The following is a 17,697-nucleotide window of genomic DNA, read 5'->3' on the forward strand; positions in this document are numbered from 1 at the left end:
AGGCTTTCAACCGAGGACATCTGGTGGAAGCTTTTGGAAAGTTCGGTTCGATGTTAATATAATGAAAGCTTTTCCTTTTTCGACGATGAAATTCAACTGTGGTCTAATGTTGTTCGAAATTGATTTTGATGAATGGAGTTTTGGTGGAGTCGCATTGCCATCCGTAGACTACAAAGTAGAACTAACTGGTATTGCTTTATATTTTGGATCTTTGAATTGTTTGTAATTGCTGAAAGGTTTGGTTAATAATAATGCTTGTGAATTAGAAAGTTTCATACTACGTTCATACGACGAGGTAAAGCAACTTTTAACGCTATCTTGACGTTTTTCATTATTAAAATTAATTTGTTGCGGAGATCTGCAACATCAGTTACTAACAACAACGCAATTAGTTATGGAATTGGTGCTTCGATTTTGTCTAATCAGAATCCGATACTGACTTAAGGTGACGATATGTGGAATCCAGGAACGCATGCTTGTTGCTAGGGTTGCTAGGCACCGATTCGCTTGTTTACATTTGAAGTGAAAATTCAAACGCACAAATGAGAGTTTTCATACATTTTGCTTTGGTCATCTACATAGTAGCAGAAAATTTGAAGTTTTGTTAGTAAACTATTAAAGTTTCGCGGGCGTTTTTTGCAGTGGTGTGTGATTGAAGCGCATTTAAAAAAGTGAAATAAAAATGGGAAGAAAAATAAATGTTTCGAAAAGAGACCCCAAGTGAAGAGGGGTGATATTTTTACACAAAATAAGAACTATAGATGGTATTCCGTCAACAACTCGGGTTGATTGTATAGGAAAAATTTCTAGCGTCCTCAAGTAGTAGTTTCGTGGCACACCGGCAAGGTTAGTTTGTCGAAAAATGTATTTTTATATTTGCTTATGTTAGATACATGATTAGGCAAGGGAAAGAGGGGTGTGTGGCTTAGGATCTTTTTCGCTTTCTCGTCAGCAAACCTGAGCTTGTGTATTTGCTTCCCGGGAGATCACTCGGGACAAGTCAGTTACTTTGAACGTTCGCATGTGTCGTGCGAACTGTTTGGATTTTTTTTGTGTCTAACTAGTGCTAATTTGGGTACTCGTTTAGATATATCGTCTAACTAGACACCCAGATGGTGCTAGTTACTGCCGAGATGAATTCGAAACACAAAAATAAAACTTAATTTAAGTTAGGTTTTGTGCCCTTAATGCACAAAGTGGTTCAGTCAAATTTTCCCTTATAGGACTTTAAGATTGTATAATGTTAGGATCTATGTTGTGGCTTGCTTGTATAATGTCCTTGATGGCAGGACTAAGCTTATGCCGGATTGACGCTAGCTTCATAATAACTAAAACACTATCTGTCTTTCTGAGCAAATCCCTTGGCCTGCGTGATGTCCCACAAGACAATCAAATGGTAACATCCCAACATGTAACATGTAGATTTCTAATTTCTAAAGCCCAAATTTCCATCAGAATGTTTTGGCAGTCATGGTATTTCGTATCTCTTGAAGCTAATAATAACGATTGTCGAACATTAATTTTATTAATCGGATGCGGCTGATGCAATTTATAAAATAAACTGCCGTTCTCGATGCGTTTATAACTCAAAATCAAAAAAGGAATTTCGCTAAGCTTGAGATAAGTTACAGTTCGCACCCACGAAGCTTACTAGTGGAAAAACAATGTGTAGATTATGCATCGGATTCAACACATTGATTCGGTCCACACAAATAGAACGGCTAAACCATTCGCTAGATAACGCATCGTTCGTTCGTTTGAGCTAACCATTTTCGAACACACCTCGTATCTTATCGCAATTCTCGTAAGACCATCCTTCGCTATTTTTTTGTCTTCCCTATAAATCATCACACCAGTTAACCCGTCGAATCAGTCAGTTTACTTCCACCGGTCCAACAGGTGTCCGGCCAGCGAAAAAAAAAAAAATGATCGTGTTGACGACACTTCTTATCGGGCTGCTGTACACTAACCCGGTGGCGTTCGTGCTTCTAGTCGCCGCCGGGGTGCTGGTATGGCTGTGGCTCAGGTATCACTTCAAACACTGGCAGCGGGAAAGCGTTCCGGGACCGAAACCATCCCTTCTGTTCGGTAATCTAACCTCCAGCTTGTTTATGAAGAAACACATCGCGGAAGTTGCCGACGAGTGGTACAAGTCAGTTCGGGGTGAATATGTGAGCAATGAACATTTTTTACCGTCCAATAATTTTTTTATAGTGAATTCTACAACGAACCATTCATTGGATACTACAAAATATTCAAACCGTCCGTTTTAATTCGCGACCCGGAGCTGATCAAAACTGTGCTAGGAAAAGATCAATCCTGTTTTTCGGCGAACGATTTCGCCTTCAACGAAAAGACCGATCCTTTACTGGCGCACAATCCCTTCCTGGTGGAGGGTGAACGATGGAGGAAGGCGCGTCAACTGTTGACGCCGCTGTACACCGGGGCCAAGATGAAGCAACTGTTCCCGGTGATGAATCAGGTTTGCGACCAGTTTGTGGAATACATCGGTCGCCAGCAGGGGAAAGATTTGGAAGCCAAATCGGTGAGTGATAAGATAACGGACAGTAGTGATTAAGTTCCGATATTGATGTTTTGATTGTGTAACTTCTTGGCAGATATCCGCCGCCTACACGACACAGAATGTAGCCGGTTGTGCGTTTAGTTTGGATGCTGAATGTTTCGAAAATCCGAACAGCGAGTGGCGAGTGATGGGGAAGAAAGTCTTTCAGCCGTCTTTTTTGGCGGGGGTTCAGATGATACTGACGCTGTTTGTGCCGGTTGTAGGACAGTACATTCCAGTGCGGTAAGTGATCACTCTGAAATAAAATAACGATCGGATGAAATATGTTCTATGCAGTCATTCACTCTAATCATGAGTTGGATAAAATCTGTTCTGACATTTACGATGTAATTGTTGATAAGGTTTTTAGAATAGAATTATTTCCATTCGCTAAAAAATCTTAACGTATGACATCAATGCATCATTCCGTCACGTTCTTTTCAAATCGCACTGTGATTTTTCTATAGCTTTTGGTCCTTTTAATTTCAAAAATGATATAATATTTTTTTTGTTGAAGTAGAATATTTCTACCGTTTCAACAAACGGTTCAAAATTTTCATTGAATTTTGAACGTAAATAAAAGGTGTGCCGAAAAAAGTTCAAAATTGTTTCCGGTCTAATACCTATCTTCGAAAACCTCTGTGCTTACTATCGAGACATCACTCGGTACCAGCTAGCGTTGTTTGAACTTATCTAACTAGAATTAAGTAGGTGTTAGTTACTGACAAGGAGAATCCGAAACACTAAACAAATATTTTAATGAATGGACTGATAATTGATCCTCTCATAAAAAAAAATCTGTCAAAAGGCTTTGTTGTTCATTAATTGTATTTTCCTAATATTCATACAGAAACAATGACTGCGAGTTTCTTATTCGAAAATTTCAACTTGAACGCGCCAAAATGGGTCTCCAAAAATAGTCGGAGTGTTTTGAGGTTCTAAAGTCGCCTCCATAACTGGTGCAAAAATTCCTCGAATTCCTTGAACCCCACAATTTATGGTCAATTATTGATTCTTTATCGCCTTTGGCCAATGGACATATAAAATCATGTTCTTTTAATATCCAAACTAGGGATCGATTTCTTGCTCACAGCAAACATTTCGGAAGCTACAATACTTCCGGAGAACTTTCACTATTGTCCGAACTTCAACTAATAAAACCTTCATATCCGCATGTTTTAAAGAATCGCTTACAGCTAACTGCAGTGTGTGTTCTGCACAACAAATTCTTTGCAGGATAGGTCCAATAAGGTTAATTTGAACTTTTGCTTTGACTTTGTTACCATCGTTTTTCAATTCTATTTCGCAGTTATCTTCTTCAATTTCGCCATCTTCTTGACATTTCTCTAAATTCTTGAGACTATCCAAATAGGTTTCCTGGATCGATCACATTCGGTTTACAGTGGCTAATATGTTGCTGGCATCATCAGTTCGTTATCGTTAGCACGCGTCGAATGACAACGCCAAATGGAACCGCCACCAAATGCGCACACAAATTTGCAGCCGTATGCTTCTCGTGTATTTCTAAAATTCCCAGCGCTCGAACTTTAATGACCGCTTTGTCCACAAACTGGTTATTAATCCCGAGAAAATTCCGATCATGTCTGCTGGCAGCATCTGTTTGCAAACAAATCATGCAGCCAGCTGTATCGACCGAAATTACGTGCTGAATTTGCCTAGCAATGTTCTTTAGCAATCATTGACGTGCTTCACATTCTGTCCTTTCTTTATATCACTCGGGTAAGTACTTGGAATGCCGGCTAACTAGATCGATGATCAGTAGCGTGTACATTTTTTTGACTAGTTATCAACTAGCAAGAAGTAATCCTCAATGAATGCTAATGTCGAAGCGAGCCATTAGATGTGAGCATGGAAGAAATGGAAATATCGGTATCGTAATATTCCTTTCCCCGCCTCCTGGTTCTCACCACTGTCTTCTGAATTTTCCGAGATAATCCGGGCATTTCGTTATCTTCGAGAATAAGAAAACTTCTGTGCTTTATAATGTCGAATCTAGCTATAACGTCGCAAATCAGGTAACTTTTTGTAACGAAATAAGCATAATGATTCCTTAGCTGGCAAATTTATTAGGAAAAGTTCGTTGTCTTTCGCCATGGTAATCAATTTGCATTAGAACCGGAAAAGAATATTTTACAACATGGTTTAAAAATTTGCCCTGATGCCTGCACTACTTAGATGGAAATGAAATATGAAAGTACCTGACAAAAGAGATGCGTATTCAAGCTTGAGTGTATTGGCGATTTGCCGCAAAGTTCAACTTGGTTATGCGACACCTATGATTCAGCTCACGAACTGCCAAAGTGATGTAGTTTGTTTATCACACCGGCAAATGAGTCGTAGCCAGCCCCGTGAATACCGTTTGTTGCCTAAATGACGATTCAGACGATACATCAGCTTTCGTCAACGTCAATGGAACGTCACCGTTCCGTCAGGATAAGTTTAATACTTTTCTCTTGTGCCCGTTCACACGTGCCGTACGTCAAAACGTTCCGTGCCGTTGATGTTGTGTGTGAATGCCTCCATTTAACTGCATGTAACTTATCCTGATGGAACGGTGACGTTCCGTTGACGTTGACGGAAGTTGATGTATCGTCTGAATCGTCCTTAAAGCTGCCACCAAACGCCAGTTTAAAAGTGGCATTTGAAATAATTCTTGACTAACATATGATTAGGGCGTATAAGCCAACTGTAAAAATTCACTTTGAAGGGATATTCCGGACAAACTGTTACTCGTTAATCGCAGATGTTGGCTGTAAACAAAAGAGAAAAGTTTTCTCTTTCATAAACTGCTGTAAACTGTGTTTGACAGTTGGATTTTACGCCGTAATCATATGTTTGTCGGGAATTGATTGCTAATAACATATCTCTCGACAAACATATGATTACGGCCTAAAAGCCAACTGTCAAAATCCACTTTAAATGGAAATTCCAGACAAACCGTTACTAGTCCAAAACAGTTCACAACAGTTTATAAAAGAGAAAACTTTTCTCTTTCATTTACTACCAACATCTGCGATTGGCGTGTAACGGTTTGTCCGGAATTTCCATTCAAAGTGGATTTTGACAGTTGGCTTTTAGGCCGTAATCATATGTTTGTCGAGATCTAGAGAAAATTTTCAATAGGACGTAAGTAACAATGAGAGATTCTCTTTGGGGTCTTTCTCTTCTGTTCATTACTCGGCCATTTCAACATTTACTACTCTACTCTTTGCATAATATAATAGTAAAAACCGTCGGCTTTCGATATGTACTGGAAAATTAGTCCAAAGTGTTGTAATGACGTCGTAATAAACGAAAGAGAAAGTAAACAAAGAGAGGCTCTCAATGTTACTTACGTCCTATTGAAAATTTTCTCTAGATATAAGAAATCGAGCTTTTTCTTGCATCGCTTTTTCCCCATAAAATCCGAACACTTACCACACCTTTTACCCCTAAAAGTAAAGTTTGTTTGCATTCGACAAGTTTCAATTCAAGTTGACAACTTTTGCTCGTAGCAGTGTGAACGCTGCTTAAAGTGCGTTTGCTGTCTTTTTTGGCAACTAGCCGAGCCAGGAAACCAGCTTATAGACTTTTCTACGGCTCATGTACGTATACGCCACATGACACAAATACTACATTACAAGCTGGTGGAAAATAATAAACAAAGACGGCAAAAGTAAATGAGATTGTTTTCAACCAGGAAACTTCATGAGTGTTCATGAGACCAGTCGCAAAGAACTCAATGTTGGCTTCACTCATTTTTCAAAGAAACGTCAAAACATTCACCCTCTTGGATGCACTGCTTCATGCGATGGTAAATAGTACACACTTAACGCGTACTTACACTAATGCGATGGACTCTCAAACGTGAATTTCTCGTGTGTTTTTTGTAAACGGCCAATAAGCATACTGTCAAAATTCACTTTGAGAGAAAATTCCGGTCAAACCGTAGCTCGCCGAGAATGGAAGTTAGCATTTTATAAAAAAGAAAAGTTTTCTCTTTCGTCTGCTGTTGTGATTTATAATCGGCGAATAATGGTTTGTCCAGAATGTCCTCTCAAAGTGAATTTTGACAGTATGCTTATTGGCCCTTTTCAAAAAAAAACGCGAGATTTATAATTAGGTAATCCATTAGACGTTTGTTTGACAATTCATCGGTGGATTCTATCAACAAGTCTACTCCTGCGAACAGAAAAACTCGTCCGACCAGTGGCGTAGCCAGGGGGGGGGGGGGGTTTGGGGATTAAAACCCCCCCCCAAACCAAAATTAATTGGATTGAAAAAAAAAATTGATACTGACGAATTTAATTTAATATTCCACAAAATATTTTTGGAAAAATATTCTCTGATCACTACATTGAGAACTGTGTATTAAGCGTCATGAGAACTTTTGGAAAATTGTGAGAAGGGGATCTTGTAACTTATCTCTTAGCCAAAATCCCATAGTTGTCAAATTACTTCAATGTAAAATAAAATAACTGTCTGAATTATTATGAGCTAATTTTTGGAAAGATGCTTCAAAATATGCATTAGAGACAATTTTTCGAATGGGAATCTAAATTTGAATAGGTTGATTGCATATAAAACCTAAGCTTGTTTACCGAAAACTTGCATACATTTCAACATTTGCTGAAAATGTATTTTTTTAGATTATGTAGAGTTTAGACAACAATTCAATATGGTTAACAACAAGAATAACATTTCAGAAACTAGTTGAAAGCTGATGTAATTTTGTCTCTAGGAGGTCAGGATCGGTTTTATGAGCATTGGATTTTTGTTGTATTATCAACTATATGAATAGCCCCTTGGCAGGATGCAATGAATGGCGTACTAAAATTTTGTGTGCTACGCACTAGTACTGCAAGTTGTGAGGTTGACTAATGAAGAAAAGTAAAATTAATGCTCGATAAATTTTTAACGGTCACGATCACATTCATTCGAAACTGCCAAATTTCGATGTTAAGTAACATTGAAGAATTTCAAAACGTAAAACTGTTCATCTGCTGATAGAATAATTTTGACGGTTAATCCTCCTAGAAGTAATTATAGAGAAGAATTACTCTTCAAGCAAATTTGGGTCGAGACTTAATGTCTCCAGCAAAGTTTTCGAAAGTGCTATTTCAAACAACTTTGTCAAAGACATAAATATCCCACATATTCAGAGTATCGAAATATAGTAGTAGAAAACCTTTACAACAAGCTATTCTGAAATTACTGTATTTGATAAATCTCTTCTGCGGTAATTAAGGTGCGTTCAAGGTGCCTTTGAAGCTTACAAAAAAATAAGGGAACTGGATTTAAATCAAATAATTCCCAGATATTAAAAGGACTCAAAAACACAAAGAGTGATTCCATTTTCAGGAGCTAGCATCAATTCGGCGCTAGCTTAGTCCGCCCACCAAGTTAGTGTCGGATTCTGATGAGATGAAGTCGAAACGCAAGTTTCAGTTCCATCCATCTATAATTTAGTTATAGGTTTTGTGTTCTCAACTCGCAATGATTGTTTCAAACAATTTTATCCATAGCGCAGAAAAAAAATAGTTTTCACCTAAATTTTACTTCACCAAGGAGAAATATAGCATGCCCAATCTATTTAAATCCCTATATGTTGAATTCATGTAGCCTTCATATTTTCAACAAAATTGTTTGAAATGACATTATCAAAAACTTTGCTAAAGGCACCATGTCTCTTAATATTTTTGAAAAATTAATTCACTATAATTACCTCTATGAGAATTAATCACTAAAATTTCTATATCAAAGCAGGCGCTGTTTTATGTTGATAACTTCCCGAAGTTATCAAACCTTCAAAGTCAAGGATTATTATATTAGGTGATCTTGAACGTTGAAAAATTTTTAGATCATTTATCCCACTTTAAAAGATCGCAATTTTTGACTTCATTGACATATTATACAAGAAAATAATCTATAGAGGTTTGAAAACTGTTCCATGTTGATCCTTCTTGTTTGTAGACTGGAATGATATCTGTTAGACTACTTATGTTTTTGAGTTTTCAATAATTTATCAAACTCATATTAAATTTTAGCTTTTTTTCAAAAAATTTGCGATTTTCATCGAAACCCCCTCCAAACCAAATTTCTGGCTACGCCACTGCGTCCGACAAACAACTTTGTTAGTCCGATTCGTTTGATGTTGGATCGAATCAACGATATTGTCGGACGTCGCACCCCTCGGAGTAACGTCAGAATAAGTAAACAAGAAATAATCAGCTGATCAGAAACGTCTTATGGATTGCCTAATTTATTTATTTAATTTTATCCGCTCAAAGAGCCAACTAGATTTCATTATTCAAGAATGCTGATTCAAATGGTCCTTAGCGACAAATGTAAACAAACTGAGTTATTTGCAGCACAGCATGTGATTATTACAAATGAATGAGTACCGAAAGCAGAACTCATTATGTCCTGTATTTATTAAAATAGCAAGGGTTTTACAAAAAGTCGCAAAATTTTCCTGATCATATTTTGAAATTTTGCGCTTCAGACCTTTTAAATTAAAAGGAACCTGCATGAAATGTTTGAAAACTGCTTCGACTGTTTATAGGCTACTGGCAAAAACGACGCAAGATTCATTTCATTCTGTTTTTCCCGTTGCACATAGGTACATAGTAAAATGCATAAAAACAAAACAAATTATTTTCTTCTGTTTTTGCGACTTATTTTCGAAGTAGTAAAGTATAATAAACTAAATTATAATTGGAAAGCTTCCCGAATAGAAATGTACAGTAACAAATTTTACAGTAATTTTACAATAATTTACAGTAAATTATAGTGTTTGGCAATAATACAAAAACAGTAAACATTAACGTTTCTACAGTAAATTTCAATGTAAAAGCGACTTTTATAGTAAAAAAGGGGGGCGGTTATGTATCTTAACATTAAAAAAATCGATTTTTTTCCTTACATTTTTTTCTCGAAAGCAATAAAATTTAATGTGAATTTATTGTATCAATTTGTTGCTGAACAGTAAAGTTGTTTATTACATTAAATTTTATTGTAAATCTACTGCAAGAACACCATGTCCAAAAATATTGAAACAGTAATAACTATAATATTTATTGTTTTATGATTGTAGGGTAAATGCTATTGTAAAATTCTATCCGGGATAGTTATTCCAAAGTAACCATGCCATTCGTTGGTTTTAACCACTTACAGCCAATGGTTTGTTTATATAAACTACAGTTTACCGTAAATGTTTTCTCTAACACTTCTTTTAAATCCAGCTCATTTTGTTAAAAATCTTAAAGAAATTCAATATTCATCGTAAGTGCTACTTTCATGTTCAGCGTCGTATGATTCTTGGGCCCGAAGAAACGACCTATGTGAAAGGTCCTATAATTTTCAAAAAGGACGCATCATACTAAATGGCTCAAAACTACATTAGCACTAAACATTTCATGTTTTAGTATTATTTACCTAAAGAGCATAGTCCTTACACTATATTGGCTAAATTGTTCCATCAAAACACATGTTAGTTCTCAAATACGAATTTGTTTTAAGTCCATAAAACTTTAACCTCTTTTTTCTCAGTTCAAGCTGAATGTCACTTAGGACCTTTTGAATAAGTACTCTTGTGTTGGTACCAGTAAAACGTTATGAAATTTGTTTCTCACGTTCATGATGTAGAATGGTTGTTCTATTTTAATTATTTTAGGAAAAACATTGGAGGAGAGTGGGTACACTTTTTCTTTTTGATGATTTTATTTTTTTCGCATAACTTTTCATTGAAATAAAAATATTGATTGCAAAAATCGTCATTTTGCAGTCAATTCGAATTGTAAGAGCTGTGAATAATGTGTTAATCCGAATACCATGCCCTGCCTACTAGGGCTAAACAAACAGAGCACACTATGGCTAATAGAAACGAAAGCTAACCACTTAGACAAAATACCTAATAAGATTACCTTTTTAGATGCACGACAAACTCTAAGACCAGTAGAAAGTGAAGCCAGATATTTGTGGTAAATTAGTGCTGTTTGACCTGCTTTTCCATCTTTCAATAGCTTATATCAAAATTTGTTTGCGAAAAGAAACATTTTAGTTCAATTTATACTGTAAGGTTCTTTATGTGATTATTTCAATAGTAATTCTTCAAAAGGGCTAAAGAGATTTTTGTAAACAAACTTGTTTCGCTCATTATTCCGCTGCCGAGTTAAATTTCTTGAAAAATACGCTTGAATCTTTACCTTTGGTAGAATCAACTTCAAATGTTTTCTGGGTTAAAATTATAACAAATTAAGAGAAAACAGCAACACAAAAGTTTGTTTACAGATCTTATTCGCCCTATTCAAAAGTTGATACGGATTTATGTTCCTATACATTTCGCAAGTGTGTGTAAGAGTTAATGATAGGGATCGAGATTATCCAGTGTTACAGGGATCAAAGGTACCATTTGTATGATGTGAACGAAATTTAGTTTTTTTTTGTATAAGTTGTGTAACTTTTCATTCGAAAAACGTTTTTCCAGACAAAAGCCATTATAAAGTAATTGTGGTTAAAAATATTCATAAATGATTAGTTCGACGAACTCAAACAATCGTTAAAAAAATTGTAAAAAGATCTTCGAGGTGAATTTTAACCCATATTTTCAAAAATATGATGCAACTTTTCCAACACAAATATAATTCATTTGATTTGTTTTTTAAACATCACGAACTACCAAATATGTCATTTTCTTTTCATATAAAAGTAAATAAATTATTGTGTTTAAATTCTGCGATATGGCAGAGAAATCAAATATCCCCAAGGATCAAGTGTCCTCACTCTCCCCTACAAAGTTTTACAAAAAATTGAATTATAGGTGACAAGAAAACATTCGTTATTTCGTTTAACCCTCAAAAAGGCCCGCCTAGTTACAGTTCTCTAGTTTCAATGAACTTATAATTTAAAATACAAATGATCGAGCGTTTTCGGGCTTTCGATTCTCTCACTGATAAAACGACAAAAAAGAGGCTTTTGATTTCATTGGGTCTTAGTAGCGATTCTTCTTGAAGTCACAATTTTAACTTGCCTTTTTGAGGGTTAATACCAAAACATTTTGCAGCAAATTATCGAGATCCGGAATTACTTTTCGAGGTTAGGTTGATTGTTACAGATGAGTAAAATGTTCTTCTAAATATCTAAAATCAACAGCTGCACTCTTTAATCCAGTGATTTTCCCTTACTATCGTGTTTTCTGTCCAAATTAGTGCTTCTATTTCGGGAATTTATTTCACTGAAATTCCGGTTTCTTAGCATTTACTGGGATTCCTGAAACCCGGGAATTTATGTTTCTTATTCACTGGATTCGGGAATCTCGCGAAAAAACATTTCAATGGTTTTCCAATAGATTTATGTTGATCAAGATAAATTCAGCAAAAATAAATCGAAGTTACTACTAGAGAATCGCTTTGTTTCCATATTCATTTGCCGGCCGATACATTTCTGAATAATAGCATTTTTTTATTTAATGGCTAAATCGTCACCAAGAGGTTTTGCGAACAAGAAATGGTCCCTAAAATGGGAGAACATTGATCACCTTTTCAAAAGTTTTTCGAATAACTATCTACTATTCAAGTTGTTGCTGTTTGCTAGGGGAAAATCATTCAAAACTTTGGACTAAAATTAATTACTAAACATTTTTGTTCCCAAAATAATTCTGACTAGTTTAACTTTTGCTGTTGTTTCTTGTTAAAAACTGGGAATAATCCCACCTAGTTTGTAATAGTGTTGGTTTAGAGAGCAGATGTCACTTCAAATATTCTGATGCCAAAATATCTCGCTAAACTATTTTAATCTCGGTTAAACTTTTCTAATCCCGCCTAATCTTTTTTGGTGGGGGTCGGACTCAATTACTGGTGCCCATAAATGGAAAATGTTCAAATTCTTGTGTGTTTTATTTCGTTTTACTATACAGATAAAATTATTTTGTTGTAAATTCTCATTCATTTACGGAGTTAAATATCAACAAAAATCTCGGATTTTTAAAATGAAATATTGGATAAAAATATTTATGGTTTCTAAAAAAGTGATCAGTTCAGTTGAAGGGGGCAGGCATAGCGTAGTTGGTAAATCGATTGCCTTGTACGCCGCCTACCTGGGTGTGATTATAATCGAAACAAAAAAAAAAAGAGGTGAGTTGAAGTTGATTAATTTCATTAATATACACGGAATTGTTTGAACAGATTGAAACGATGCATGAGAGTTGCATCATTTTCAATTTGAATTTTTGTTCCTAAAAAGTACATTAAATGATGAAATAATTATTGCGGATAGATGCTGAACATGTTTAGAATGTGCTTTCGTCGCATCTCTTTCTTCTACTCTATATCTGAGCCTCACTTGGTTCATGGGATGGCTCGACCTTTAGGCTTGGATTTGACTCTCGACTCTTCTATTGCTTTTTGTCTTCATTTATTACGTTGCCATTTAGCTCTCGTCCCCGTGAGCCGTTCGATAGTGTATGTGAATCTGTATGTGTGTATACAACCTATCTTCCACTGGTCGGCAGTTTTTCTATGGAAGAAATTTTTCGTCATCTATGTATACATATATTTGTTACATCCAGAGATATAGATATTTTTAGCCGTGAAGATGGAAGGTGATAGCTCCACCGTACATCCAACAACTTAATACAAGAATGTCGCGTACATTTGAGGGTACCTTCTCATACAATAAGATCTGTATGAATACAGCCGCATATAAATTGAATACGTTGTAATGCATTCAAATTTCCACAATCAAAATGCTTAGTTTGAATTTTTCCTGTAAATAAGGCAATGTTTATCATTTCCGGTTTGCAAAATATGTTTTTTTAAACTTTTTAAATCGGATTTATCACAAGAAATGGGAATCAGATAATACTGGAGCTGTAGTCGCTTTATTCGATTATAACTAGAATACTGTGCAGAAATATTTGGTTTCGATCGATGTGTAGAAGGAAATGTAATATCAATTTTATCAAAAGTTATGCTCAGAAACTCTTTTAATGTCGCTTGTGAGGTTGTAGTATTTATGATTGGCCTTAAAATCACGCAATTTGGATAGTCGTCCGAATATAAAATTGAAATAAATGGTAAACTTCGGTTCTGATCCTTATTTCTCATTTTTTGTTAACGACGGGTTGAGTCAACCTTTTAACTGTTGTAACGGCATTTGATTAGCAAGGGACTGAAAGACGAAGTCAGAATCTTTTAGCATTAGAAATGTGAATCACTTAAGTCTGCGGCATATCCGGACGAGCGTACAGTAACTTTGTACTTTATTCTGTCGGAATTGACAAAAAGTTATGTCACAGACAACTACCACACTAACACTCCGGCAGGCAATTGGTGAGGGACAAAAAAAAAACAGAAAACAAAAAAAACTAGCTCATTCAAGAGTTTTAATGTCGCAAAGGCTTAGTGTGGAAATTTTTCATGACATAACTTTTTGTGAGTTTCGACAGCATGAAGTACAAAGTTACTTTACGCTCGTCCGAACATGCCGCAGACTCAGGTGATTCGCATTTCTAATGCCAAAAGATCCTGACTGCTGTGGTAGCGGACAAAGGATTAAGTCGTCGAGAAACTCTAAGCTTGCCCATATGACCCTATTCCACGCATTTCTAAAGTTTCTTCCCTCACCTCCTTGTTCTCCCTTGAGTACTATGGCTCTTAATATTGAAAAACATACTTCACCTTCCAGTCCCTCGCTAATTAAATGCCGTTACAACAGCTCTGATCCTTATTTGACAGAAACAGATTCAAACGTACGTTTTCATTAGATTGGAAAAATCCGTACACTACCATGGAGTACCTAAATTGTTTTATCCAATATATAAGATGACCAAATGCAATTTGCGTTGTATTGACCAGAATTCATTGAATTCTAGTTTTGGACGCAACTCAATCAGTTGTGTTCAGTATATCGTTTCAATCGTAGGTGACAAGCTATTAAAGGAATCAGTGATCTGTAGTCCACCAAGTCGACATCTTTTGACAACTCTTTTTAGCAATGCAATCAATCGGTTGAGAGAACTTTTCAATTGATTATTTTGTTTACAAGAAAACGATTCAATTTTAATGTTTCTTCCGTAGTGTTTCCCGATTCTCGGGAAGCTGAAAACTGGAAATGTAAGGTTTGATTCAGATTTTACTGTAGACAGTAGCTCCGTATTCCATTTCAGTATAAACTGACACCGGAAGAACGAATTCTTATAGATGTAACAAGAAATTTACAAAAGTATGGTTTTTCTAGTGATTCGGATTCTCCTCGTCAGTAACTAACACCAACTTAGTGCTAGTTCACACCAGTACCAAATTAGCGCTAGTTAAACAATTTGCTTATACCGATTGATGTCTCGATAGTAAGCCAAAGGTTCTTTTTGTCGACGAGGAATGTGAACCGAAATGTCTTTAGGAATAAGAACCAAATTCCTGGTACTATGCAAAATTCCCAAACAAAAATTTGGCCTTGTCCAAATTGTTTTCCATTTGGGAATTTTGCAAAGAAGTTTACCTCATTCGCACTCATTCGCGATTATGGAAAAAAACTCAACTACTAACGCTTAAATATGAAAATCTCATACCTACATGTTATATTCTTTCTCCAGATTCGTTCCGACCGAAGTAGATGCATGGTTCCGTAACCTTATCTCCAAACTGCTCGAAGAGCGTAAGGTGAAGAAACCTGAACGAGAAGACCAGCTGCAAGCACTGTTGAATTCAAAAACAGGTCGGTATTATTAATCGTAACTTTCATTTAGACTATTTATTTCCCAACATCACAGATCTTACGGTTGAGCAAATCGCTGGACACGCATTGGCATTTTTCACGGAAGGATTCGAAACATCGAGCACCGGTCTTTCGTTTGCTTTGTACCATGTAAGCTGGAATGAAATTCTGATATTGACTTTAACTTCGTAAACTATAAGATTTTTTTTAGTTGGCAAATAATCCTGATGTTCAAGATAAACTTTACCGCGAAATTGATAGTTCACTAACCGAAAATGCAAATATACTGAGTTATGACGTGTTGCAAAAAATGGATTATCTTGACTGGGTTCTGCAGGAATCTTTGCGAATGACTCCGCCGGCGGCTGTGATGCAGAAGCTGTGCACAAAAAATTATGTTCTCAAGCGAAAAGTTGATGGAAAAGATATAGGAAATATGATCCCGGAGGGGACCACAATCCTGATACCGATAATGGCTGTGCACATGTAAGTGTCTTCTGTACCGCCCAAATATCTATAATTGAATAATAAACACTATTTTTCTTTGTTCAAGGGACCCGAAGTACTATCCGGAACCGAAAAAGTTCCGCCCGGAACGGTTCAGCCCGGAGGAGAAGAGCGAGCGTACCCAGTTCGTACATTTTCCCTTTAGCGAGGGCCCCCGAATGTGTTTGGGGATGAGATTCGCCCAGACGCAGATAAAACTGGCGCTGCTCCGGTTGGTGCAAAACTACAAGATACGCATTTCGTCGAACCACAAACCGTTCCAGCTGGACCGACGGGCATTCCTTGTGCAGGCCAAGGACGGACTAGTGTTGAATTTTGAGAAGCGGTAGGTTCGATGAAAAATAGTTTCAAAATAAATTGAACATGCGGTTGAAAATTTATCGGATTTTCTTGTTTTCCCGACACTCTTACTGAAAATTTAATTAACCACACTGCTCTTCTAAAACCTATTGACAGATTGGGAATAATTGTGTAGCAAATTTCCAATTCTAACGAGAAATGTCAGGAAAAAGTATAGCCCATTATTTAAAACTTTCTAGATTATTTTTATTGCGCATTTCCAAATGTACATGAATTTTTTCAGCATTCCAGTGTGCGTGCAAATGCAAATACACTGTTTCGTAAAGTCAGCATAATCAATCGGTTTCGCAAACGGAGCACTTGGGGCAATGATCCAATCCCTATCTGTTAAGCAAAGATATTTCTACCCATCACACTCAATTTAGTGTTCAAAGAAAATTCCCTGAAAACTTCACCAGCAACATCTTCCTTTGCGAAACTACTTGCATTTTTCTTACGAACGTGGACCAGTCCTGCTGTACATTTCTGTTTCGCTTACTGCAGCACTAGCTAGTGGCTACTTTGTCCATCCACGTCAGGACCGTACAAAAATATACCGGAACTGATAGATATTAACTGGAACATTGTCTTAAATTGTGGAGTTTCGAATACACGATAACTCAACCAGACAACCGGATCCGATTGAGGTATGGAACGAGGGGAGAAAGCGGATAAGCAGCTGTAGGTGCTTGTTCGAATTTCAACCCTTTGAAATGTTATTTCATCTGACGGGGAAGGTTTTTTTCTTGGGTGGATTTCAATTTGCAACTTCAGAGAAAGACGTTTCTCATCCTTTTCGTGCAGACTTTCCACTTATGTGGTCGCCGTACGTTGAACTGAGTGGAATCTGGCGAAGTAATAGTTTCGATATTGCTACTGTACTGTGTCGATTTTCATTGGTTGATTTCGGAAAGATTAACTAAGAAAGGCGAAAGATATGAAATTGGAATATTTGACGCTATTATTTTAGTTTTTGGATATGTTGTTTACTTTCTGAGATATAGGGGATTTGGTCTAAACGCAACAGGTTTTAAGCAAATAACTTTCGAACAAAGCAATTGTGTACTGCTTTTTGCATACCTGTCCAACAAGCAATAGATCTCAAAAATTAAAATGTAAGTTCACGTCAAAGACAAATCAATGTGTAAGTACACTTTAACATGGAAATTTGTCCAGAGCTGATGTAATTACTCGTTGCATTAGGCATTGCGTTCAGTCGTGAGGTAGATGTTGGATGGTATATGAATACACAAAAATGCAAAATATTTGTAATATAAGAAAACTTTAACAAATTTGTGTTCAAACGCTGCTTTCCCCTGAAGATGAAGTGGCCGTCGCCACACTGTTAATAATTCGTTGGAGTCCGGTAACAGCGCTCTGGCAACCATAGTTGGTTCTCCTGAACGGAACTCGCAGAAGGGAGTTATTGCGTAGAGCTCGAACGCGGGCTTGAAGATCCAGACGTCCGAGGATTGTAGGGCAATCCACTCTGGCAGAGAGTAAGTCCGAGACGAACAGGGCTCGAGAGCAGTCCCTCCGAATGCTGAGTTTATCGAGGTGTATTAGCTGGCAAC

General features: G+C 36.6%; 1 protein-coding gene across 1 annotated transcript; it reads left to right on the plus strand.

Moving 5' to 3' along the window:
* The first annotated feature begins 1,888 nt into the window (after window positions 1-1,888).
* Window positions 1,889-16,160, plus strand: LOC131689789 (probable cytochrome P450 6a13). Its single transcript, XM_058975087.1, has 7 exons — window positions 1,889-2,152; window positions 2,215-2,545; window positions 2,619-2,806; window positions 15,156-15,277; window positions 15,333-15,427; window positions 15,489-15,763; window positions 15,831-16,160. Exons 1-7 carry the CDS (start codon window positions 1,926-1,928, stop codon window positions 16,111-16,113), a joined length of 1,521 nt encoding a protein of 506 aa, XP_058831070.1. The 5' UTR covers window positions 1,889-1,925; the 3' UTR covers window positions 16,114-16,160.
* The last annotated feature ends 1,537 nt before the right edge of the window (window positions 16,161-17,697 follow it).

The sequence above is a fragment of the Topomyia yanbarensis genome, chromosome 3, assembly GCF_030247195.1.
Source record: "Topomyia yanbarensis strain Yona2022 chromosome 3, ASM3024719v1, whole genome shotgun sequence".
NCBI lineage: Eukaryota > Metazoa > Arthropoda > Insecta > Diptera > Culicidae > Topomyia > Topomyia yanbarensis.